Source organism: Oncorhynchus nerka, linkage group LG7 (genome assembly GCF_034236695.1).
Source record: "Oncorhynchus nerka isolate Pitt River linkage group LG7, Oner_Uvic_2.0, whole genome shotgun sequence".
NCBI lineage: Eukaryota > Metazoa > Chordata > Actinopteri > Salmoniformes > Salmonidae > Oncorhynchus > Oncorhynchus nerka.
The window spans coordinates 81,746,001-81,773,515 of record NC_088402.1 but is presented as its reverse complement, the minus strand read 5'-3'; the positions used below and the strand labels follow the sequence as shown (position 1 = coordinate 81,773,515).

The window sequence follows — 27,515 nt, the reverse complement described above, 5'->3', positions numbered from 1 at the left end:
GACTGATCCTCCTGATAAGGAAGTTCAGCATAGTGGGCTAAACACCTCTATCGTTTGGGCCTGTGCTTCCAGAGCCCCTCATCTCATTGTTCAGTTCGCCCCATCACCTTCGCATACACAGTCAATATTAAAACTTGGCTAATGTGCTCTAGAGGCAGCTGCGTGGAGAAGTCTGGCGGCCATCCCAAATGGTACCCTACTCTACATGTAGGGCACTACTTTTGAACAGGGCTCTGGTAAAAACTAGTGCACTATATAGGGATTAGGGTGCCATTTGGGACATGATTAACATGATTCAGCCGACAGAGGGTATAATAACCTTACAAATAAATCGGGTGGTTGGGAGATTCAGTGCGACCTGGGAGGGCAGAAAGGGATTTTGTAAGACAGTTTGGGAGAATTGGTATAATTTCATTATTTATAGGAGGCCCCCAAAGGAACAATTGAAATTGTCCAATTTAGAATGATTTATTCTCACATGTAGGCCTCAAAAGTTTGTTTTTACAATTCCATCAACCTCCTGTGCGACAGGTTTTACGTTTTGCCAAAAATCTAAAATGAATAAATATAAGTTTTACTCATTACATTGCTCAGTGGTTTATTACTGTTGTGTGTGGGGGAACAACAACGCGAGGAACTTCCTCAATGCCAAATAATCCCTTTAAACGCTTTCAGACGAGTGACTGTCTTGCCAGACTCGGCTTTATCTGTGCTATCATCTCATCGACCCGCAGTTGGCCCTGTGCAAGGCTCACACATAAAACGGAACACAGACATTGATTTAAAATTTAAGTAAAATACGTTTTGAATGTAGAATTACAACTTTGTTGACGGTATAACACGCCTACAGTTAAGCACGCCCCTATGTGGTCGTTTTTCTTAAATCTGCTCATTTAACTCGTGCATATTAAATCTGCTAAAAGCGCCAGAAGTGCTGTTAGTCTCGCAGCAGGGACGTATGTCGTCATTGTTCTTGCACTCGAAGCACATAAACGGTGATTTCAAGGCCTATTGAGCACGCGATGGATTATTCCTAAAATCCATTGAGAGGTGGAGGGCATCGATTATTCGGAGAGGGTGCGGTGTAACAGTAGTACATTGCTGGATGAATCGCCAGTTGTGTGGTGCTAAAGTACTGTAGTAATGCAGCAGAGAATTAATTAGAAACAAATACCTGTATTATTAGGGAATGTGGTTGCAGCAGTTTTAACTTTAGGGTATGCTTCATTTTATTATGCTAGTAGTTTTACAGGTTATCACATTGTAAAACACAAAATGCAAGAAGCTGCAGATAATACTAGGCCATTGCTGACGAAGTCCTAAATCCTAACAGAACAAGACTTCAAAAGTGTTTCGAAATGTAGGCTAATACAGAGACAAGTGCCACTATATTGTGAGATCACGAGAGAAAAATACAAATCTAGCAACTGGATAAAGTGATATTAAGCAGCTAATCGGAGCTCAGTGGCTGTGTTGCGTTAGACATTAATCCACTACAGAAAGGCAGTGGGACAGCATCTAATTCCCTCCTCCCCTTACACATACTACAGTCACACCTACAGCATCTCCTGCTGCCGTGACAACCAACTGCCAATTCAGCTACAACCGTTTCCTCTCCAGGAACACCTAAACTCCCTGTGCACACTTCGTGTCCTGCGTCTCACCACACCCCTATGCAAGTGACATGGACACCCCTCACCCTGCTGAACGCACCCCTATAAGTGACAGATGTTACTAGAGCAACAGTTGGTGTAGAGGGAGGGGCTTGGGGCCATCTGTCCAGGGTCAAGGTTTGAAAATAAACTGTGGTTGTCTCATATTCAGGAAAACTCAACTGCAAGTACTTTGGGGGAGAAAAGTAGGAAAATAATCCAATGTTAATCTGTGCCTTTAAAAAAAGTTAAATAATTTGCCCCTGGGGCGTTAGGGTCCAGAAAGTATCTCAGAGTAGCAATGTGGATCTAGGATCAGATCAAAGTTGTCGATGCAATCTTCCCATTCTAATCAAAAAGGCAAAATGTCTAAATGCAACACACACCAAACTAGATGCTTTTATGTGGGCTATAGAGAAGCTTAGCTATAGTAGCCTACATGTCTGTGACAATGTTGGAAAACAGCAATGGTGTAAAGTAAAAGTAAAGAAAGAAAATGACTAAAGTATGACAAAAATTGGGTACTTTTTCCCACCACTGGAAAACAGGGCTACATACAACCAGTGTGAAGGCACCACCTTGTGGTAAAATGCAATTCTGCATTCAAATAGTTCTAAAACATTATGTAACACGGTAGAAAATAGAAGAGCTTTATTCACTAAAATATTTACAGATAAAACACCCAAGGCTAAAATATACAACTACATCACAGATCCCGAGTCAAACAGCGTCCTCATGTAATTAACTGTTTTCTCCACCTCATCTCGAAAATTGGCGATCTTCAAATGGATAGTCTTCCTCTACAACAGAAATGACAACAGCTTAGGCCTACATTAGTAAACTGAAAAACGACCGCAACACTACAGCAAGTATTAAATATAGCTCAAACCTAAAGAATATCATAACTTTCAGTGAAGGCCTGAGTCTACATAGAACTTCCAAGGGCAAAGTACTCTACATCAAGCATTTGCCTTGAATGAGATCTACAGGTAAATACACAGGTAACTGCCAAAATAAAAAGGAAACGCCAACAAAGGGTCTTAATTGGGGGTTGGGCCATCACGAGCAAGAACAGCTTCAATGCACCTTGGTATATATTTCACAAGTGTCTGGAACTTTATTGGAGGGATGCGACACCATTCTTCCACAAAAAAAATTCTCCCATAAGCATTCAATTAGAGTTGAGATCTGGTGACTGAGACACCCATGTCATATGGTACACATTGTTTAATGTGCATCAAACCATTCAGTGACCACTCGTGCCCTGTGGAAGGGTTGTAATTGTCATCCTAGCCATGGAAGCCGAAATGGTCTGCCCAGCATTTTTATATCTGACCCTAAGCATGATGGGATGTTAATTACCTAATTAAGTCAAGAACCACAACTGTATCCATCATTAACTGCAGTTTCTATTATTTTGGCAGGTACCTGTATATGAGGTTTATTCTTAATATGGCAGTATGGTGTGGCCAAGACAAATGTTCCCATTGGGGGAAAAATTCTTAAGAAACAGCACAGAAACTCAGCAAAAAAAAGAAACGTCCATTTCAGTACCCTGTCTTTCAAAGATGATTTTTACGAATTCAAATAACTTCACAGATCTTCATTGTAAAGGGTTTAAACACTGTTTCCCAAGCTTGTTCAATGAACCATAAAGAATTAATGAACATGCACCTGTGGAACAGTCGTTAAGACACTAACAGCTTACAGACGGTAGGCAATTAAGGTCACAGTTAAGAAAACTAAAGAGGCCTTTCTACTGACTCTGAAAAACACCAAAAGAAAGATGCCCAGGGTCCCTGCTCTTCTGTGTGAATGTGCCTTAGGCATGCTGCAAGGAGGCATGAGGACTGCAGATGTGGCCAGGGTAATAGATTAAGGTCCGAACTGCGAGACACCTAAGACAGCGCTACAGGGGACAGGATGGACAGCTGATCGTCCTCGCAGTAGCAGACCACGTGTAACACCTGCACAGGATCGGTACATCACACCTGCAGGACAGGTACAGGATGGCAACAACAACTGCCCGAGTTACACCAGGAATGCACAATCCCTCCATCAGTGCTGAGGCTGTCCGCAATTGGCTGAGGTGAGGCAGGACTGAGGGCTTGTAGGCCTGTTGTAAGGCAGGTCCTCACCAGACATCACCAGCAACAACGTTGCTTATGGGCACAAATCCACCGTCGCTGGACCAGACAGGACTGGCAAAAAGTGCTCTTCACTGATGAGTTCACTGATGAGTTGCGGTTTTGTCTCATCAAGGGTGATGGTAAAATTCACATTTATCGTTGAAGGAATGAATGTTACACCGAGACCTGTACTCTGGAGCGGGATCGATTTGGAGGTGGAGGGTCCGTTATGGTCTGGGGCGGTGTGTCACAGCATCGGACTGAGCTTGTTATCATTGCAGGCAATCAACGCTGTGCATTACAGGGAAGACCTCCTCCCTCATGTGGTACCCTTCCTGCAGGCACATCCTGACATGACCCTCCAGCATGACAATGCCACCAGCCAGACTGCTCGTTCTGTGTGCGATTTCCTGCAAGACAGGAATGTTGGTGTTCTGCCATGGCCAGCGAAGTGCCTGGATCTCAATCCCATTGAGCACGTCTGGGACCTGTTGGATCGGAGGGTGAGGGCTATTCCCACCAATAAATGTCTGGGAACCTGCAGGAGCCTTGGTGGAAGAGTATCATGTCACAGCAACAACTGGTAAATCTGGTGCAGACCATGAGGAGATCCACTGCAGTTCTTAATGCAGCTGGTGGCCACACCAGATACTGACTTGATTTACACCCCCCCCGACCCCTTTTGTTCAGGGACACATTCAATTTCTGTTAGTCAAGTCTGTGGAACTTGTTCAGTTTATGTCTCAGTTGTTGAATCTTATGTTCATTCAAATATTTACACATGAAGTTTGCTGAAAATAAACGCAGTTGACAGTGAAGACGTTACTTTTTTTGCTGAGTTTATATACATATAGGGTTGGTGACGTACAATGTAGATACGCAGTCTCTCCTGCTCCAGGTGATAGAACTCAGCCACAGTCAGCTCCCCAAAGTCTTTTTTCATGGCCAGGAAGCCACAGTTAGGAGACCGTTTGATATGCTCAGACCTACAGAGGACAGACAAGACAGAGACATGTAGATCATTAAGACTTAACACGACAACTGAAAGGCTTTGCTGATAATACAAAATGTCAAATGGTACAGCGTTCCTACTGAACGATAATGGTATTGAATCCAATGTGAATGGTGAGGACTTGGTTTCTTAAACAGTTCAGGCACAGAGCTTTATCTGACTAATAATAACTCTAGTGTAAGGACCAAGTTTACCAGGGGTTGTCCTCAGGCTCCCAGCCCTCCAGCTCTCTGAGACAGAAGAAGCAGCAGGCCACATCAGGTTCATTCACACTGGGGCAGTGGACGAACCCTGCCGTCGCCATCTGTAAATACAGGTAACATGTTCAGGCTCATTCACACTGGGGCAGCGAACCCTGCAGGCCACATCAGGCTCATTCATTCACACTGGGGCAGTGGACGAACCCTGCCGTCGCCATCTGTAAATACAGGTAACATGTTCAGAAGGAGCAGCAGGCCACATCAGGCTCATTCACACTGGGGCAGTGGACGAACCCTGCCGTCGCCATCTGTAAATACAGGTAACATGTTCAGAAGGAGCAGCAGGCCACATCAGGCTCATTCACACTGGGGCAGTGGACGAACCCTGCCGTCGCCATCTGTAAATACAGGTAACATGTTCAGAAGGAGCAGCAGGCCACATCAGGCTCATTCACACTGGGGCATTGGACGAACCCTGCCGTTGCCATCTGTAAATACAGGTAACATGTTCAGAAGGAGCAGCAGGCCACATCAGGCTCATTCACACTGGGGCAGTGGACGAACCCTGCCGTCACCATCTGTAAATACAGGTAACATGTTCAGAAGAAGCATCAACCTTTAACACACTTATGTCACAACGGAGCAGTGGACAAACCATGCCTTTTTCCATCTGTAAATACACACTGGCAAGTCACAATATATCTAACATAGGCCTATGGTCTGATGCCCATCAGGTGTGTATCAATGACGGGTAGAAGGCTAAAATTTGAGCACGATTTGTCCTGGTCAGGGAAAATTCCTGGAGATAAGATCCCCATCAGGCTGCCTGATGGAGTTGTCTGGCTGTTTGACGGTTAACTGTAGGTACCTTAACTGGCAACCTGGTGCAGCCAGTGAATGTGTACCAGATGAAATGAGCCAATGCACCATTCTACTGGTAGACATTTCTGATGTGGTCAGGGTTAAGTGTAGGTTAGGTCACATGGTAGGCCAATCAATACAGACAACTTTAGCATTTAAACAATTACTCAGCTAGACCTACCCCTAACCCCTAGGCTAAAATTAGCCACCTAGCAGTGCTGAATTTACATTTTTTCTTGATACTCTCAACTTAAGTTTAGGAGAAAAAAGAAAAAAAATATATATTAAAGATATAGCCTATACTGGGCCTAAGAAGTCTAGCTACTTCTGAAGCATATGCTGTGCCCTAGAAACTCCCATGTAAACATTGTAAATACATTAATTATAAAAGTTAGTGATGATACAAATAGCTGTCATTGAAATGACAAAGTCATGTGAAATATAATGTTTCTACATTGTGTAAAAGCATTGAGTGTAATACATAAACGGTACACTGTCTCTAAATACATTCGGTTTGAGATTACTTATTACAACTTTGTCTGGATTTGTTTATATAGTCAGTGCTCACAAAACATTCCTGGACACAGCAGACGTTGGGACAGTTGTGCACCGCCCTATGGGACTCCCAATCACAGCCAGTTGTGATACAACCTGGAATCGAACCATGGTCTGTGGTGACATCTCTAGCAATGAGAAGTAGTGCCTTAGACCACCTAGCTAACTTAAGTAACAAATTGGAATTTGTATTTTGAAAATACATATAATTCATAACATATACGAGATGGATGACTGCATCAACAAATACATATCAAATTGACCCCCCCCCACCAGGTTGGTTGTGGCTGTTTGAGGGTTAAGCAACGTGGTAACATTGTAGGGGCCTGACTATGTGGTGTGGCTGTGTCAGGGTTAAGTAACATGGCAGGGAGCTGTCACCACACAGTTTAACACCAGAAGCAGAGGGAGGGGTAAGGGTCAAGGGAGGACTGAAGAAAATGCACCAGACAAAACAAAATCCAACACCTGCTTTTTAGTAAATCTCCACATGTCACATTGGACACATCCATCCCCTGGGCAGCCAGGAAGGGCTCAAATGCAATCACAGCAGTTTACACAATAGCCTTAACGTGTAACCGCTCTCAAAAGTCCAACAAATATCATCCAAGTCTAAAGTGTAACTAGGATCAGTCTTGGGCAATTCTGTGTGACTGATTCAAAGCTAGGGGCATCACGAGTTGGTTGTTGGATCATAATCAACCTGCACAACCAGGGACATATTGGAGAGGGTCAGGGTGTTATGTAGTTGTCAGAAGGCTGATTCATGTCTATGTAAAAAAAAAAAAAAAAAATTTTTTTTTAAAACTCTCCTGTAGAAAATAAGTGCTTGACCTACATTTCATGACCTCTTCTCCCTGCCCGTCATTTCCGAGTTAAGTCTGGTCAGAATGACATTCATTGAAATGTAAGGTATCAGGTGAGCCTAATGTCTTTAGCGCCTATTGGCGAGGGAGTTTTGGTAAGCGCCCCGACGCTTCTCTAAATGAACTCGTTACTTGCAGTAGTTTTGGAAACTGAGAAATATATTTTTAATGCTACACATCTTTATAGGGTTAGTGTTCCCACAAGGCCACATCTCCATGTTACATTGCTTATTTACAGAAGACATAGGTAGCTTCCTGTGCCAATTAGCCATCTAGCATGCTCCAAACACCTGTTTGTAATCTTAACTGGGGAGGAAGTTGAGTTTCTCAACTGGAGGCACACGGTTTGTGGAGCTGTACAAAATTGCTGCAAGAAGTGGGTCTTTAATTGAAAGATTTGTTTCCTCTGATATGAAATGAGCATATCAGCAGGTTTCAAAAACCATTTTGAAAGCAATGATTGACATTTCTAAACATTAAAACATGGTGTAGTTCACATGGAGTCAACAGTGTATAAATGCAACTACTGAACACCCCACATACAGAGAAGGGTTTGAGAGTTACAGGTGACCCCAGCATCCTCACTGACAGGAAAGATTGTACAATACTGAATGGTGGTTTCTTCATCTTACCATTTCAGGTGTGCATTGACATTCCTCACGAAAAGGCCAATCGGCAAAGCTCTGGAGTCGCATTTCATAACTGTACATCTTGTTGTAGGAGTAAAACCTCGCACTCAAATCGTTTAGACTAGCCATGGCCTTGAGGAAGGGAAGCAACCTTTTCGGCTTGAGAATGATGTTGGATATATACAGGTGTGGCCCACAAGACACTGATTGTGGATAACAAGGGGGGGAAGGCAACAGGGGATTCCAAATGTTGAAGGTCAGGGTATTTTGTAAGTTTTAGTGACAGACGCTACTTTTCACTCATTAGCTGAGACTAATCCTTGTACTCCTAAGCTAAAACTGCAAAAAATAATAATATTGAGGCCAAAAAACACACAGGTGAAAGCCTAGAAGTAGTGAATTACTTCAATCATGTGACTTGGAACTGTGAGTTTATTGGTCTGTTTGAATTAATTGTTTGTGCACTCTGATTGATTTCAGGTAGGACACTGAATGCGGTGAACCTCCACCTGGGTCTTTGCTAGTTAAAGAGAAAATCCACTCAAAATACTGTCTTTGTTATCTTTTTCATTAGTCCACTGTTGATGCATGTCAGCAGTCAAATTGTTAAGATATTGTACTTTCATAAAGCAAAGTGTCACTTGCCACATCATGATGATGATGCACAGCCATAAAGTCATAATTAGGGCTAAACCCCACCCATTTCTACAATTTATCTTCCTAAAATTATACTTTAAACCTAACCTTAACCAAACTGCTAAACTTATGCCTAACCCAAACCCTAAATTAAGCATTTTTTTGTGCCATTATTGACTTTGTAGCTGTGGAATCTAACTTTGTGGCTGTGTTATCTAGTCGAAAGACCCCCCCACCACCTGTTTCCTACAAAATTGTGGCGCATTCCCTGTTCTACACCCCCATATCACACACTCACAAACTGAAAACATAACTTGTGTACAATTAATTGGTTAGAGAGAGGTCTCAAATATCTCTTTCATTTTTTAGATTCGTGGCAAAGTTGGTTCCTGTGTCAGTCACATCTTTAGCCACCTTCCTGAGGGTCAAACAAAAACACACTAATAAATGGTTAACAAATAGTGCCTCCCACAATGCAGGTGATGACTGAATGGTGCAGTTGGTGAGAAGCAACTGCAGTGACTTGAAGGCGACTTCATAAAAAGCTGCATGTCCTTTGATCACATGATTTTTGTGAAGTTCATGTAGTTGACATATTGGGCCATTTCTTTAACCATAATACAACACACTTTGAAAGACGGCGACCAACGATGGACTTGACAAAAGTGATCCACTCGAACACACTTATTGTGGCCAAATGAGGTCTATAGAGCTACGGAGGAGTCTGGCTAACACTCGTATATAATGAGGAGATGGTTTTGTATCCACCCTAGCAATGGGAGTTTTTGTCCCAAATGCGAAAGGCAGGCAGTTTATCGGTCTGCTTATTAAAGAGCGACTGCCCCTAAAAAGCAGCTTCTCGTTTTGAATACGGCCTATGTAGCATCGATATGTAGCATCGATATGTAGCATCGATATGTGGCATCGATATGTAGCATCGATATGTAGCATCGATATGTAGCATCGATATGTGTCATCGATATGTGGCATCGATATGTAGCATCGATATGTGGCATCGATATGAGGCATCGATATGTAGCATCGATATGTAGCATCGATATGTAGCATCGATATGAGGCATCGATATGTAGCATCGATATGTAGCATCGATATGAGGCATCGATTCTAGTGTCAAAATTGACTACAAATAGGATAATTATGGTCATAAAGTCAGTCTCGTCTGAAACAGAGATTTGTGAGATGATAGGAAAAGATGGTATGTAACCGAATGAAGGTTACCCTATTGGTTTGAATGATATGAAAATATGGTATGTAACCGAATGAAGGTTACCCTATTGGTTTTAATGATAGGAAAAGATGGTATGTAACTGAATGAAGGTTACCCTAACAGTTTTCCTTGGGTTGGGTTTATTTCACACCTGCCCACAGCACCAAAGTAATCATACATTCCGAACGCAGCTGCACACTACCCAATCATAATTCCCTTGGTCAATTTGTTTTTTTTACATTTGATATCCATATGGGGCTAGTTAGAGAACATCAGTAAATTACACAATGTACATGGGACAATATAATTTATTTTCAATAGCTCTAAATTACATAATAAAAAACTCAAACTATACTGAAATTGCAGAAATCCATATACACATTTTTTAAATACAAAATTCGTATTTTACAATGACGGCCTACCCCGGCCAAACCCTCCCCTACCCCGGACGACGCTGGGCCACCCTATAGGACTTCTGATCCCGGCTGGTTGTGATACAGCCCGTGATCGAACCAGGGTCTGCAGTGACACCTCTAGCACAGAGATCAAATCAAATCAAATTTATTCATATAGCCCTTCGTACATCAGCTGATATCTCAAAGTGCTGTACAGAAACCCAGCCTAAAACCCCAAACAGCAAGCAATGCAGGTGTAGAAGCACGGTGGCTAGGAAAAACTCCCTAGAAAGGCCAAAACCTAGGAAGAAACCTAGAGAGGAACCAGGCTATGTGGGGTGGCCAGTCCTCTTCTGGCTGTGCCGGGTGGAGATTATAACAGAACATGGCCAAGATGTTCAAATGTTCATAAATGACCAGCATGGTCGAATAATAATAAGGCAGAACAGTTGAAACTGGAGCAGCAGCACGGTCAGGTGAACTGGGGACAGCAAGGAGTCATCATGCCAGGCAGTCCTGGGGCATGGTCCTAGGGCTCAGGTCCTCCGAGAGAGAGAAAGAAAGAGAGGAGAGAATTAGAGAACGCACACTTAGATTCACACAGGACACCGAATAGGACAGGAAAAGTACTCCAGATATAACAAACTGACCCTAGCCCCCCGACACATAAACTACTGCAGCATAAATACTGGAGGCTGAGACAATGATGCAGTGCCTTAGACTGCTGTGCCACTCTGGAGCCTTATTGACGGTCCCTAACTAGCCCCAGAGATAGACTATCCAATGTCAAACCAACCACAGTCACACACCAGCCAGCTGAAGCAAATTATTGAATGAAGTTGGCTAGCACCAGAGAGGAGGAGAAAGAGAGACGCCAAACTCGGGCAGAAACTTTGTCACTCTCCTGCAGATGATGTTTTTTCATTGTTTCCCCACCAAGCAAGGAGTTTTTGTATGGAGGTCAAAGAGAGAACGTCAAATTTGGTCAACAAATTTGTTTTATGGCTTATATGCTACGTGAGGTGTAATTAGGTTGAATATACGTTTCGTAATGCTTAATGATATAAGTAGGACACGTGACATCCCGGCAACTTTGAGAAAAACCCCTTTATTTCGGAGTTGTCTCGAAATGGCTATGCATATTAATGGCATGAGGCTAGTAGGATAGCATCTCTCTCTATTGAATACAGGCGGTTGACGTCAACAACCCTCAACAAATATTTTAAAAAGGATTACAATAATGAGATGTATCCACCAATCCAAAGAAAGGATAGGCGGGAGCTAGACAGCCCGCTGTGCCGCTTTGTGGACGAGTCCCATTGTTAGGGAGGAGAGACGTACATCTTGTCAGTATAGCCATAATCTTTGTTAGCACTAGCTAGCCAAGGCGACTTCAAGGCACAGTACCTTGTTATGTAGAAGGGTCTGTAACTGTGTACTGTTTTGGCAGTGTCAATGTACAAACGCTTTCCACATGTGAACACACACATAAGAGACACTCATATTGATCCCCCCCCCCAAAAAATATTGTTTTGAGAGAATGAACGCTTCGCCTTTTCCTCTCTGCTGACACCGAACTCAAAGTCACGTGAGTTGAGTCAGCCAGGGGATAGCCTAACGCTTCGATCACACCGACAGTGAATTCATGTTGGGACACCAGAATTACATTCATTTCCAATGAAACGCTGCGTTTGCTTTGCAGTATTGCGTTGCAGAGGTAGTTGCAGTGCGTTCTGCGTGGTGTATACGTTGGATTTATCAAACGTATGGGTCAAACTGTGTGTTGAACGGCTTGACAGAAATGGTAGCAGAAGGTGAATGTTTACCTTTTGTTGCACACATATCCAGAAGATGCTGCGGAACATTTTGCGTAAACACTATCGGTGTGATCAAGGCTTTACATGTCGTCTAGCTCTAATAGCGCCCTCGACCAGCAGAGCTAGCCTAAACGTTGAGGTGTAACGGAGGTATGTGGGCTAAAGGTTGTTTCATACACATTTTCATAATGATCATCACTGATAACGCCACATATGGACTATTCAATATTATAATGCTAAATTGGCTAAAAATACATGATCCTCTCTTTCCATGCAGTAGACCAAGGCTCTGACTGGGTAAATACATCTAATCAGGTACATGCTTATCTTTGGAACAATGGTCATATGGGGCTCCAAGCAATGCAATGGCTCTGAATAGGAAAATGAAAGATGCTGCTCCCTCTTTTGGACAGCACAGGTAAGTACTAGTGAGCCTGTACCAATACTGTAGCAGCCAATTGACTTGAATCTTGAATAAATCCCCATTCATAAACACATGAAACCACATTTCCACATGTCCATAGGACATCCATTGCTATGAAGGGACCCATGATAGCCACCTTTTTGGAACAATGTATTTTCCTCACAACCTGGTGCACTATTCAAATAGGAATACGGATTGATGAAATAAAGGTAGGCGTTCTCCAATAGTAGCCTACGTCATAGAAACTCAATCCCAGGTGAGTGATTTTATTGTACTATATTTATGATAGTCTGCCCTATAAACACACACATAAACAGATTACATTGAGGGGTTGGTGAAACAGATTAATCCTATTCCTGACTTTCACATGATCACAATAGTTATTGTGAAAGCCCGAATTTTCAGAGATTCACAGAATTGTGTTGTTGTGGTATATACTTCAGTCAGAATCAACATTTGAAACAAGAGCTCAGAAACGTCACGCGACAGGTTACCCGCTCACCGTCGTAACTTAAGATGTATCCCATCTTCCTAGTCAGTTTAACTGGGGGTGCACATAAAACGTAACGATATAGAGATAAGGTTAAAGGTATGAGACATGGCACTCTGCTTTAACGGTTTGTGGTATGAGCGGTTTATTACTGAGAGGTAAGGACAGTCATAGCCCCTGTGTCTCTACTGTAACACTGTCCCCGACCCTCAGCTGGTGAAAAGTGATTACTGCTTCAAATGGTCTGCCCCTCTGCTGGACAGAGACAGCCTAGGCCCTTACCCCTCTACCCCTCTGCTGGACAGAGACAGCCTAGGCCCTTACCCCTCTACCCCTCTGCTGGACAGAGACAGCCTAGGCCCTTACCCCTCTGCCCCTCTGCTGGACAGAGACAACCTAGGCCCTTACCCCTCTACCCCTCTGCTGGACAGAGACAGCCTAGGCCCTTACCCCTCTACCCCTCTGCTGGACAGAGACAGCCTAGGCCCTTACCCCTCTACCCCTCTGCTGGACAGAGACAGCCTAGGCCCTTACCCCTCTACCCCTCTGCTGGACAGAGACAGCCTAGGCCCTTACCCCTCTACCCCTCTGCTGGACAGAGACAGCCTAGGCCCTTACCCCTCTACCCCTCTGCTGGACAGAGACAGCCTAGGCCCTTACCCCTCTGCCCCTCTGCTGGACAGAGACAGCCTAGGCCCTTACCCCTCTACCCCTCTGCTGGACAGAGACAGCCTAGGCCCTTACCCCTCTACCCCTCTGCTGGACAGAGACAGCCTAGGCCCTTACCCCTCTACCCCTCTGCTGGACAGAGACAGCCTAGGCCCTTACCCCTCTACCCCTCTGCTGGACAGAGACAGCCTAGGCCCTTACCCCTCTACCCCTCTGCTGGACAGAGACAGCCTAGGCCCTTACCCCTCTACCCCTCTGCTGGACAGAGACAGCCTAGGCCCTTACCCCTCTACCCCTCTGCTGGACAGAGACAACCTAGGCCCTTCCCCCTCTGCCCCTCTGCTGGACAGAGACAGCCTAGGCCCTTACCCCTCTACCCCTCTGCTGGACAGAGACAGCCTAGGCCCTTACCCCTCTACCCCTCTGCTGGACAGAGACAGCCTAGGCCCTTACCCCTCTACCCCTCTGCTGGACAGAGACAACCTAGGCCCTTCCCCCTCTGCCCCTCTGCTGGACAGAGACAGCCTAGGCCCTTACCCCTCTACCCCTCTGCTGGACAGAGACAGCCTAGGCCCTTACCCCTCTACCCCTCTGCTGGACAGAGACAGCCTAGGCCCTTACCCCTCTACCCCTCTGCTGGACAGAGACAGCCTAGGCCCTTACCCCTCTACCCCTCTGCTGGACAGAGACAGCCTAGGCCCTCTGCCCCTCTGCCCCTCTGCTGGACAGAGACAGCCTAGGCCCTTACCCCTCTACCCCTCTGCTGGACAGAGACAACCTAGGCCCTCTGCCCCTATACCCCTCTGCTGGACAGAGACAGCCTAGGCCCTCTACCCCTCTGCCCCCCCTCTGCTGGACAGAGACAACCTAGGCCCTTACCCCTCTGCCCCTCTGCTGGACAGAGACAGCCTAGGCCCTCTACCCCTCTACCCCTCTGCTGGACGGAGACAGCCTAGGCCCTTACCCCTCTACCCCTCTGCTGGACAGAGACAGCCTAGGCCCTCTACCCCTCTACCCCTCTGCTGGACAGAGACAACCTAGGCCCTCTGCCCCTCTGCCCCTCTGCTGGACAGAGACAGCCTAGGCCCTTACCCCTCTACCCCTCTGCTGGACAGAGACAGCCTAGGCCCTCTGCCCCTCTACCCCTCTGCTGGACAGAGACAGCCTAGGCCCTTACCCCTCTACCCCTCTGCTGGACAGAGACAGCCTAGGCCCTTACCCCTCTACCCCTCTGCTGGACAGAGACAGCCTAGGCCCTTCCCCTCTACCCCTCTGCTGGACAGAGACAGCCTAGGCCCTTACCCCTATACCCCTCTGCTGGACAGAGACAACCTAGGCCCTTACCCCTCTACCCCTCTGCTGGACAGAGACAGCCTAGGCCCTTACCCCTCTACCCCTCTGCTGGACAGAGACAGCCTAGGCCCTTACCCCTCTACCCCTCTGCTGGACAGAGACACCTAGGCCCTTACCCCTCTACCCCTCTGCTGGACAGAGACAGCCTAGGCCCTTCCCCCTCTACCCCTCTGCTGGACAGAGACAACCTAGGCCCTTACCCCTATACCCCTCTGCTGGACAGAGACAACCTAGGCCCTTACCCCTATACCCCTCTGCTGGACAGAGACAGCCTAGGCCCTTACCCCTATACCCCTCTGCTGGACAGAGACAGCCTGAGGCCCTTACCCCTCTACCCCTCTGCTGGACAGAGACAGCCTAGGCCCTTACCCCTCTACCCCTCTGCTGGACAGAGACAGCCTAGGCCCTTACCCCTCTACCCCTCTGCTGGACAGAGACAGCCTAGGCCCTTACCCCTCTACCCCTCTGCTGGACAGAGACAGCCTAGGCCCTTCCCCCTCTACCCCTCTGCTGGACAGAGACAGCCTAGGCCCTTACCCCTCTACCCCTCTGCTGGACAGAGACAACCTAGGCCCTTACCCCTCTACCCCTCTGCTGGACAGAGACAGCCTAGGCCCTTACCCCTATACCCCTCTGCTGGACAGAGACAGCCTAGGCCCTTACCCCTCTACCCCTCTGCTGGACAGAGACAGCCTAGGCCCTTACCCCTCTACCCCTCTGCTGGACAGAGACAGCCTAGGCCCTTACCCCTCTACCCCTCTGCTGGACAGAGACAGCCTAGGCCCTCTACCCCTATACCCCTCTGCTGGACAGAGACAGCCTAGGCCCTTACCCCTCTACCCCTCTGCTGGACAGAGACAGCCTAGGCCCTTACCCCTCTGCCCCTCTGCTGGACAGAGACAGCCTAGGCCCCTCTGCCCCTCTGCTGGACGGAGACAGCCTAGGCCCCTCTACCCCTCTACCCCTCTGCTGGACAGAGACAGCCTAGGCCCTTACCCCTATACCCCTCTGCTGGACAGAGACAGCCTAGGCCCTTACCCCTCTACCCCTCTGCTGGACAGAGACAACCTAGGCCCCTCTGCCCCTATACCCCTCTGCTGGACAGAGACAACCTAGGCCCCTCTGCCCCTATACCCCTCTGCTGGACAGAGACAGCCTAGGCCCTTACCCCTCTACCCCTCTGCTGGACAGAGACAGCCTAGGCCCTTACCCCTCTACCCCTCTGCTGGACAGAGACAGCCTAGGCCCTTACCCCTCTACCCCTCTGCTGGACAGAGACAACCTAGGCCACTCTGCCCCTATACCCCTCTGCTGGACAGAGACAACCTAGGCCCCTCTGCCCCTCTACCCCTCTGCTGGACAGAGACAGCCTAGGCCCTCTACCCCTCTACCCCTCTGCTGGACAGAGACAGCCTAGGCCCTTACCCCTCTACCCCTCTGCTGGACAGAGACAGCCTAGGCCCTTACCCCTCTACCCCTCTGCTGGACAGAGACAGCCTAGGCCCCTCTGCCCCTATACCCCTCTGCTGGACAGAGACAGCCTAGGCCCCTCTGCCCCTATACCCCTCTGTTGGACAGAGACAGCCTAGGCCCCTCTGCCCCTATAGCCCTCTGCTGGACAGAGACAACCTAGGCCACTCTGCCCCTATACCCCTCTGCTGGACAGAGACAGCCTAGGCCCTTACCCCTCTACCCCTCTGCTGGACAGAGACAGCCTAGGCCCTTACCCCTCTACCCCTCTGCTGGACAGAGACAACCTAGGCCCTCTACCCCTCTACCCCTCTGCTGGACAGAGACAGCCTAGGCCCTTACCCCTCTACCCCTCTGCTGGACAGAGACAACCTAGGCCCCTCTGCCCCTATACCCCTCTGCTGGACAGAGACAGCCTAGGCCCTTACCCCTCTACCCCTCTGCTGGACAGAGACAACCTAGGCCCCTCTGCCCCTATACCCCTCTGCTGGACAGAGACAACCTACCCCTCTACCCCCCTCTGCCCCTATACCCCTCTGCTGGACAGAGACAGCCTAGGCCCTCTGCCCCTCTACCCCTCTGCTGGACAGAGACAACCTAGGCCCCTCTGCCCCTATACCCCTCTGCTGGACAGAGACAACCTAGGCCCCTCTGCCCCTATACCCCTCTGCTGGACAGAGACAGCCTAGGCCCTTACCCCTCTACCCCTCTGCTGGACAGAGACAGCCTAGGCCCTCTACCCCTCTACCCCTCTGCTGGACAGAGACAGCCTAGGCCCTTACCCCTCTACCCCTCTGCTGGACAGAGACAACCTAGGCCCTCTGCCCCTATACCCCTCTGCTGGACAGAGACAACCTAGGCCCCTCTGCCCCTATACCCCTCTGCTGGACAGAGACAGCCTAGGCCCTTACCCCTCTACCCCTCTGCTGGACAGAGACAGCCTAGGCCCTTACCCCTCTACCCCTCTGCTGGACAGAGACAGCCTAGGCCCTTACCCCTCTACCCCTCTGCTGGACAGAGACAGCCTAGGCCCCTCTGCCCCTATACCCCTCTGCTGGACAGAGACAGCCTAGGCCCCTCTGCCCCTATAACCCCTCTGTTGGACAGAGACAGCCTAGGCCCCTCTGCCCCTATAGCCCTCTGCTGGACAGAGACAACCTAGGCCCTCTGCCCCTATACCCCTCTGCTGGACAGAGACAGCCTAGGCCCTCTACCCCCTACCCCTCTGCTGGACAGAGACAACCTAGGCCACTCTGCCCCTATACCCCTCTGCTGGACAGAGACAACCTAGGCCCCTCTGCCCCTATACCCCTCTGCTGGACAGAGACAGCCTAGGCCCTTACCCCTCTACCCCTCTGCTGGACAGAGACAGCCTAGGCCCCTCTGCCCCTCTACCCCTCTGCTGGACAGAGACAGCCTAGGCCCTTACCCCTCTACCCCTCTGCTGGACAGAGACAACCTAGGCCACTCTGCCCCTATACCCCTCTGCTGGACAGAGACAACCTAGGCCCCTCTGCCCCTATACCCCTCTGCTGGACAGAGACAGCCTAGGCCCTTACCCCTCTACCCCTCTGCTGGACAGAGACAGCCTAGGCCCTTACCCCTCTACCCCTCTGCTGGACAGAGACAGCCTAGGCCCTTACCCCTCTACCCCTCTGCTGGACAGAGACAGCCTAGGCCCCTCTGCCCCTATACCCCTCTGCTGGACAGAGACAGCCTAGGCCCCTCTGCCCCTATACCCCTCTGTTGGACAGAGACAGCCTAGGCCCCTCTGCCCCTATAGCCCTCTGCTGGACAGAGACAGCCTAGGCCCCTCTGCCCCTATACCCCTCTGCTGGACAGAGACAGCCTAGGCCCCTCTGCCCCTATACCCCTCTGCTGGACAGAGACAACCTAGGCCCCTCTGCCCCTATACCCATCTGCTGGACAGAGACAGCCTAGGCCCCTCTGCCCCTATACCCCTCTGCTGGACAGAGACAACCTAGGCCCTTCCCCCTCTACCCCTCTGCTGGACAGAGACAACCTAGGCCCCTCCCGCCCCTCTGCCCCTCTGCTGGACGGAGACAGCCTAGGCCCCTCTGCCCCTATACCCCTCTGCTGGACAGAGACAGCCTAGGCCCCTCTGCCCCTCTGCTGGACGGAGACAGCCTAGGCCCCTCTGCCCCTATACCCCTCTGCTGGACAGAGACAGCCTAGGCCCCTCTGCCCCTATACCCCTCTGCTGGACAGAGACAACCTGGGCCCTTCTCCATCTACCCCTCTGCTGGACAGAGACAGCCTAGGCCCCTCTGCCCCTATACCCCTCTGCTGGACGGAGACAACCTGGGCCCTTCCCCCTCTACCCCTCTGCTGGACGGAGACAACCTGGGCCCTTCCCCCTCTACCCCTCTGCTGGACGGAGACAACCTGCGCCCTTCCCCCTCTACCCCTCTGCTGGATGGAGACAACCTGGGCCTTTCCCCCTCTACCACTCTGCTGGACGGAGACGACCTAGGCCTTTCCCCCTCTACCCCTCTGCTGAACAGAGACAACCTAGGCCCTTCCCCCTCTACCCCTCTGCTGGACAGAGACAACCTAGGCCCTTCCCCCTCTACCCCTCTGCTGGACGGAGACAACCTAGGCCCTTCCCCCTCTACCCCTCTGCTGGACGGAGACAACCTGGGCCCTTCCCCCTCTACCCCTCTGCTGGACGGAGACAACCTAGGCCCTTACCCCTCTACCCCTCTGCTGGACAGAGACAACCTAGGCCCTTCCCCCTCTAACCCTCTGCTGGACGGAGACAACCTGGGCCCTTCCCCTCTACCCCTCTGCTGGACGGAGACAACCTGGGCCCTTCCCCCTCTACCCCTCTGCTGGACGGAGACAACCTGGGCCCTTCCCCCTCTACCCCTCTGCTGGACGGAGACAACCTAGGCCCTTACCCCTCTACCCCTCTGCTGGACAGAGACAACCTAGGCCCTTCCCCCTCTACCCCTCTGCTGGACGGAGACAACCTGTGCCCTTCCCCCTCTACCCCTCTGCTGGACGGAGACAACCTAGGCCCTTCCCCCTCTACCCCTCTGCTGGACGGAGACAACCTGGGCCCTTCCCCCTCTACCCCTCTGCTGGACGGAGACAACCTGGGCCCTTCCCCCTCTACCCCTCTGCTGGATGGAGACAACCTAGGCCCTTCCCCCTCTACCCCTCTGCTGGACAGAGACAACCTGGGCCTTTCCCCTCTACCACTCTGCTGGACGGAGACGACCTAGGCCTTTCCCCCTCTGCCCCTCTGCTGGACGGAGACAACCTAGGCCCTTCCCCCTCTACCCCTCTGCTGGACGGAGACAACCTGGGCCCTTCCCCCTCTGCTGGACGGAGACAACCTAGGCCCTTCCCCCTCTACCCCTCTGCTGGACAGAGACAACCTGGGCCTTTCCCCCTCTACCACTCTGCTGGACGGAGACGACCTAGGCCTTTCCCCCTCTACCCCTCTGCTGGACGGAGACAACCTAGGCCCTTCCCCTCTGCTGGACGGAGACAACCTAGGCCCTTACCCCTCTGCCGGACGGAGACAACCTAGGCCCTTCCCCTCTGCCCCTCTGCTGGACGGAGACAACCTAGGCCCTTCCCCCTCTGCCCCTCTGCTGGACGGAGACAACCTGGTTTCCCCCTCTACCCCTCTGCTGGACGGAGACAACCTGGGCCCTTCCCCTCTACCCCTCTGCTGGATGGAGACAACCTAGGTCCTTCCCCTCTACCCCTCTGCTGGACAGAGACAACCTGGGCCCTTCCACCTCTACCCCTCTGCTGGACGGAGACAACCTGGGCCCTTCCCCCTCTACCCCTCTGCTGGACAGAGACAACCTAGGCCCTTACCCTCTCTACCCCTCTGCTGGACGGAGACAACCTAGGCCCTTCCCCCTCTACCCCTCTGCTGGACGGAGACAACCTAGGCCCTTCCCCCTCTGCCCCTCTGTTGGACGGAGACAACCTAGGCCCTTCCCCCTCTGCCCCTCTGCTGGACGGAGACAACCTAGGCCCTTACCCCTCTGCCGGACGGAGACAACCTAGGCCCTTCCCCTCTGCCCCTCTGCTGGACGGAGACAACCTAGGCCCTTCCCCTCTACCCCTCTGCTGGACAGAGACAACCTAGGCCCTTACCCTCTCTACCCCTCTGCTGGACGGAGACAACCTAGGCCCTTCCCCCTCTACCCCTCTGCTGGACGGAGACAACCTAGGCCCTTCCCCCTCTGCCCCTCTGTTGGACGGAGACAACCTAGGCCCTTCCCCCTCTGCCCCTCTGCTGGACGGAGACAACCTAGGCCCTTACCCCTCTGCCGGACGGAGACAACCTAGGCCCTTCCCCCTCTGCCCCTCTGCTGGACGGAGACAACCTAGGCCCTTCCCCCTCTGCCCCTCTGCTGGACGGAGACAACCTGGTTTCCCCCTCTACCCCTCTGCTGGACGGAGACAACCTGGGCCCTTCCCCCTCTACCCCTCTGCTGGATGGAGACAACCTAGGCCCTTCCCCCTCTACCCCTCTGCTGGACAGAGACAACCTGGGCCCTTCCGCCTCTACCCCTCTGCTGGACGGAGACAACCTGGGCCCTTCCCCCTCTACCCCTCTGCTGGACAGAGACAACCTAGGCCCTTACCCCTCTACCCCTCTGCTGGACGGAGACAACCTAGACCCTTCCCCCTCTACCCCTCTGCTGGACGGAGACAACCTAGGCCCTTCCCCCTCTGCCCCTCTGTTGGACGGAGACAACCTAGGCCCTTCCCCCTCTGCCCCTCTGCTGGACGGAGACAACCTAGGCCCTTACCCCTCTGCCGGACGGAGACAACCTAGGCCCTTCCCCCTCTGCCCCTCTGCTGGACGGAGACAACCTAGGCCCTTCCCCCTCTACCCCTCTGCTGGACAGAGACAACCTAGGCCCTTCCCCCTCTGCCCCTCTGCTGGACGGAGACAACCTAGGCCCTTACCCCTCTACCCCTCTGCTGGACGGAGACAACCTATGCCCTTCCCCAAGCCAAGCTTCCCCATGCCAAGAGTGTGCAAAGCTGTCATCAAGGCAAAGGGTGGCTACTTTGAAGGCTCTCAAATCTTAAATATTTTTTGGTTACTACATGATTCCATGTGTTATGATGTGTTATTTCATAGTTTTGATCTTTTCACTATTATTCTACAATATAGAAAAGTGTAAAAAAAGTGTAAAAAATTAATGAGTAGGTGTGTCCACATTTTTGACTGGTACTGTATATATGTATATTTTTACTGTAATTACTGCAATAACATGCTCCCACAGGTGCACTCGCAACACTCAAAGCAACGATTAAAACCAGAAACCGTGGATTGATGGCAGCATTTGCACGAAACTGAAAGCCCCAACCACTGCTTTTAATCAGGGCAAGGTGACCGGAAACATGACCGAATACAAACAGTGTAGCTATTCCCTCCGCAAGGCAATCAAACAAGCTAAGCGTCAGTATAGAGACAAAGTAGAGTCGCAATTCAACGGCTCAGACACAAGAAATATGTGGCAGGGTCTGTTCCCAAGAAAGCTAAGGTAACTGAGCTAAATGACTTCCGCCCCGTAGCACTCACTTCCGTCATCATGAAGTGTTTTGAGAGACTAGTCAAGGACCATATCACCTCCACCCTACCTGACACCCTAGACCCACTCCAATTTGCTTACCGTCCCAATAGGTCCACAGTCGACTTAATCGCAATCACCCTGCACACTGCCCTTACCCATCAGCTCAACATTTAACACCATAGTACCCTCCAAACTCGTCTTAAGCTTGAGACCCCGGGTCTCGACCCCACCCTGTGCAACTGGGTCCTGGATTTCCTGACGGGCCGCCCCCAGGTGGTGAGGGTAGGAAACAACATCTCCACCCCGCTGGTCCTCAACACTGGGGCCCCACAAGGGTGCTTCTCAGCCCTCTCCTGTACTCCCTGTTCACCCATGACTGCGTGGCCATGCACGCCTCCAACTCAATCATCAAGTTTGCAGACGACACTACAGTGGTAGGCTTGATTACCAACTACGACGAGACGGCCTACAGGGAGGAGGTGAGGGCTCTTGGAGTGTGGTGTCAGGAAAATAACCTCACACTCAACGTAAACAAAACAAAGGAGATGGTCGTGGACTTCAGGAAACAGCAGAGGGAGCAGCCCCACAATAGTGGAGAAGGTGGAAAGTTTTAAGTTCCTCGGGGGAAACACATCACAGACAAACTGAAATGGTCCCCCCACACAGACAGCGTGGTGAAGAAGGCGCAACCTCAGGAGGCTGAAGAAATGTTGCTTGTCACCAAAAACCCTCACAAACTTTTACAGATGCACAATCGAGAGCAGTCGGGCTGTATCACACATTGGTACGGCAACTGCTCCGCCACAACCGTAAATCTCCAGAGGGTAGTGAGGTCTGCACAACGCATCACCGGGGGCAAACTACCTGCCTTCCAGGACACCTACACCACCCGATGTCACAGGAAGGCCATAAAGATCATCAAGGACAACAACCACCCGAGCCACTGCCTGTTCACCCTGCTATCATCTAGAAGGCGAGGTCAGTACAGGTGCATCAATGTTGGGACCGAGAGACTGAAAAACAGCTTCTATCTCAAGGCCATCAGACTGTTAAACAACCATAACCAACATTGAGTGGCTGCTGCCAACATACTGACTCAAATCTCTAGCCACTTGAATAATAAAACATTGGATGTTATAAATGTATCACTAGTCACTTTAAACAATGCCACTTTATATAATGTTTATATACCCTACATCTCATATGTATATACTGTACTCTATACCATCTACTGCATCTTGCCTATGCTGTTCGGCCATCACTCATTCATATATTTTTATGTACATATTCTTATTCATTCCTTTACACTTGTGTGTATAAGGTAGTTTTTGTGAAATTGTTAGGTTATATTACTTGTTAGATGTTACTGCATGGTCGGAACTAGAAGTACAAGCATTTCACTACACTCGCATTAACATCTGCTTACCATGTGTACGTGACCAATACAATTTGATTTGATTTGAGGTAGCGGTGTCCTCAGTTCATGACCACATGTGCCATTGTCATCGCACCTGGAGGAGGGCCCGGGTTGGCCTTCATTGTGCCAGGACCCAATCCCAAGCTAACCGTTGCCTTGCCTCAGCTCCAGTCTACACTCCAGGCCAAAGGTATGGCTCTCGTTGAAGGACTTGCCCTTGAAAGTGGCTTCCAGGAAACTTGATTAATTGGTCTCTTTGAGATTGATCGTGTCATTAACCCCTCTACTGTGCACCTGAAACTCTCTTAAGATCCACCCAACCTTGTGTCCCTGACTAAACCTGTCTGCCCCTGTCCCGTCTCCTCCTGCAGCAGCTCCTCCACCCCCTCGTCTCATCGATGACCATCCTGCCTATACCGTCCGGCGGCTTTTGGATGGTCACGGCTGGCAGTACCTGGTGGACTGGGAGGGATACGGACCTGAGGAGTGCTGCTGGGTGCCCCGCCGTAACATTCTGGACCCCTCCCTCTTACGAGATTCCATACCTCACTTCCATACCCCCGTAGGAGGGGGGGTCAGGTGTCTCATCCCGTGGCTCCTTGACCTGCTGCCACTTCCCCAGTGCTCTCTCCCTCTCTCTCTCTGTGTGTGATTGTGTGGGCAGAGACAGGTGTGCTGGAGTCAGATCCCCATCAGCTGCAACCCGTTCCATAATCAAGGTTCCTTGCTTCAAGGGCACATCGACAGATTTTTCACCTAGTAGGATTGGGGATCCGTAGCAGCGACCTTTGGGTTACTGGCCCAATGCTCTTAACTGCTAGGCTACCTGCCGCCCCACCAGTTGAAATAACTTTTAAAAGTGTTGCATAAAAACAGCGTTGTGGAGTCGATTTTGAAAATAAAAGTCATAAAAACAGCACTCCTTTGCTGTATTCCTTAACAATCTCTCTCTAGGCATGGTTTTGAAGTCTTACAGTAGCCTGATCTACAATCAGTATCAATTGTGGGCTGGTGGAAGCTGCTGTAGACACAGGGATCTAAGCTATCTGATTGGCAAGCTCTGTGGGCCTGCCGTGTAGGCGGAGTTTGTATCTTCAGACAATAAAATGGTTCAAAATGGGAACTCTTCGCCTACCAAGCATACAAGCATACAGGCCTGCACCTCGGTAGGAGGTGCAGGAACTCTTCGCCTACCAAGCATAAAGGCCTGCACTCGGTAGGAGGTGCAGGAACTCTTCGCCTACCAAGCATACAGGCCTGCACCTCGGTAGGAGATGCAGGAACTCTTCGCCTACCAAGCATACAGGCCTGCACCTCGGTAGGAGGTGCAGGAACTCTTCGCCTACCAAGCATACAGGCCTGCACCTCGGTAGGAGGTGCAGGAACTCTTCCCTACCAAGCATAAAGGCCTGCACTCGGTAGGAGGTGCAGGAACTCTTCGCCTACCAAGCATACAGGCCTGCACCTCGGTAGGAGGTGCAGGAACTCTTCGCCTACCAAGCATACAGGCCTGCACCTCGGTAGGAGGTGCAGGAACTCTTCGCCTACCAAGCATACGGGCCTGCACCTCGGTAGGAGGTGCAGGAACTCTTCGCCTACCAAGCATAAAGGCCTGCACTCGGTAGGAGGTGCAGGAACTCTTCGCCTACCAAGCATACAGGCCTGCACCTCGGTAGGAGGTGCAGGAACTCTTCGCCTACCAAGCATAAAGGCCTGCACTCGGTAGGAGGTGCAGGAACTCTTCGCCTACCAAGCATACAGGCCTGCACCTCGGTAGGAGGTGCAGGAACTCAAGCAGAAAAATGTTGGAGGTACCTGTACTCCGTTCTGTTGAGCTCCTTCCAAAGTCAAGTACTGTGTTTAGGTAAAAAGACAAATAATGTCCCGTTTGGAACACTGACAAGTAGAGGATAAAAAGGTTTTGCTCAATCTGATTGAGTGAGCCTGGCACCCCAGTGGAAATAAAGCTGTGCTGATGAAGGCCTGCTGCCTGGCCCCATCACCTCTGACCTTTCTGAGCAGGTTCTAAATTCACCGCCACAGTGCCAGGAGAAACCTAAGGCATGATATATATCAGACCACAGACTTCATCACAAAACCTCTATTAGATGGAGCCAAACATTACTGGAGGGGAGGAGAGGGTGGAATGTGTGGGAAAGTGGGAAAGTGGGGGGTGCGCATGCGTGTGTGTGTGAAAAGGTGAACTACAGTGCTTGGAAAGATACAGACTACCTAGCCCAAGTCCCAGGGGAAAGGCTCTCCCGCTGGTGCTGAAATACAACTACAATTCATATTCTTGAAAAAGTGAAATAGGTTGGTTCAGCCGTATTGACAGGGTATTTGAAGGGTGATAGGTAGTGTCTGTCTGTCTCCTAAACTTCTAAGCCTCTGGTGAAGAATGTGGAACAGAGGCTGTGGCACCTAGGGGGTAAATATCTGAGAGGTCAAACTGTCTTTGGTGAATCTACAGTATGACTGACTATTTCACCAACGGCATATTCTGACATTTTATGTGAACGTCCCGCATTTACATCGATGAATGAATCGTTTGAAACCGTTGCACATTTAGGCTCTCAACTCTGAATCCAACCCAAAGTCCCCCAAAGGAGACTGCTCAGCCATCAAGATCTCTGCACCCAAATCTTCTTCTTTCCATTTGCCCTGAGTGGTTCCTAGAACATGGAGGAAGGTCCCAAACTCTGGTGTCCACAATTTTCAGATTACGCCTTGTCTCCTTGTAGTATTGGTATCATCTGGAGAGGTGTTTGTTCTTGGGGAATTGTATTGAACTGTTTTTGGCTGATGAAAGCCTTTTCTGAGTGGTTGTACATGATTTCACCTGCCCTTCTGTTTGTTCCCTTATTTACCCCTGTCCTGTCCTGTCCTGTGTGTGGGTATCTATCAATGGGAACATGGATGTCTCAGTTGCATGTGATCTCTTTCAGTCTGGCCACAGTCCAAACGGTAGTTTAGGAAGTGTAAGCAGAGGGTGGTATAATATGACACCTTCTCTGGTGCCTGGGTGTGTTCAGCAGTATCTATAACAACATGCGTCTCTGACTTGTGGAATAACACATTATGCATGTTATATTAATGACATTTCTATCTGCAGTGTTCCACAATGTTGTGCCATGCTGAATGTGTCCCTGTCTGTTCTGTTAGGAGAGTTGACACTGTACTGATAGGGTCCTACCACTAGGGAGCAGCAGATCCTCATTACAGGTGGACTAGACTTGCAGGCCACTGGCAAACCATTATATCTTAATGGAGAGACCTCAACCTTATCAGGTAGACAGGCAGCATCCCAATGACGTGAAGTGATCATATCATCTTTTCATTCAGGTCTCTGACAGACCAGAGAAGGGATTCTATAGCCTAGGGTCCTGTTTCTCTGTTTGGGTCTCAGGACCACTTTATGGAAATCTCTCTCTGCTACTTTAAGTCTTGGTTGCTAGGCCCATATCTCGCTGCTACTTTAGGTATTGGTTGCTAGGCTCATATCTCTCGGCTACTTTAGGTATTGGTTGCTAGGCTCATATCTCTCGGCTACTTTAGGTCTTGGTTGCTAGGCCCATATCTCTCTGCTACTTTAGGTCTTGGTTGCTAGGCCCATATCTCTCTGCTACTTTAGGTATTGGTTGCTAGGCCCATATCTCTCAGCTACTTTAGGTATTGGTTGCTAGACCCATATCTCTCTGCTACATTAGGTATTGGTTGCTAGGCTCATATCTCTCTGCTACTTTAGGTATTGGTTGCTAGGCTCATATCTCTCGCCTACTTTAGGTCTTGGTTGCTAGGCTCATATCTCTCGGCTACTTTAGGTCTTGGTTGCTAGGCCCATATCTCTCTTCTACTTTAGGTCATGGTTGCTAGGCCCATATCTCTCTGCTACTTTAGGTCTTGGTTGCTAGGCCCATATCTCTCGGCTACTTTAGGTCTTGGTTGCTAGGCTCATATCTCTCGGCTACTTTAGGTCTTGGTTTCTAGGCCCATATCTCTCGGCTACTTTAGGTCTTGGTTGCTAGGCTCATATCTCTCGGCTACTTTAGGTCTTGGTTGCTAGGCCCATCTCTCTCTGCTACTTTAGCTGCCCTTTCCATGGGTGTGACACTGACATCCATAGGTCCTCTCCTGTG

General features: G+C 50.0%; 1 protein-coding gene across 1 annotated transcript; it reads right to left on the bottom strand.

Moving 5' to 3' along the window:
- Window positions 1-2,288: 2,288 nt before the first annotated feature.
- birc5b (baculoviral IAP repeat containing 5b) lies at window positions 2,289-8,247 on the bottom strand. The gene is made up of 4 exons (XM_029654267.2): window positions 7,908-8,247; window positions 4,988-5,097; window positions 4,650-4,767; window positions 2,289-2,452 (listed from the first exon to the last, which is right to left on the bottom strand). The coding sequence occupies exons 1-4, from the start codon at window positions 8,031-8,033 to the stop codon at window positions 2,354-2,356; spliced, it is 453 nt and encodes a 150-aa protein (XP_029510127.1). The 5' UTR covers window positions 8,034-8,247; the 3' UTR covers window positions 2,289-2,353.
- Window positions 8,248-27,515: the final 19,268 nt, after the last annotated feature.

Excerpts from the sequence above, each read along its gene's own strand:
- birc5b (XM_029654267.2), bottom strand. The coding sequence starts at position 8,033 with ATGGCTAGTCTAAACGATTTGAGTGCGAGGTTTTACTCCTACAACAAG. Across the intron at positions 5,098-7,907 it reads GTCAATGCACACCTGAAATG|ATGGCGACGGCAGGGTTCGT; the intron begins GTAAGATGAAGA and ends CTGTATTTACAG. Across the intron at positions 2,453-4,649 it reads AGAGACTGCGTATCTACATT|AGGAAGACTATCCATTTGAA; the intron begins GTACGTCACCAA and ends TTTCTGTTGTAG.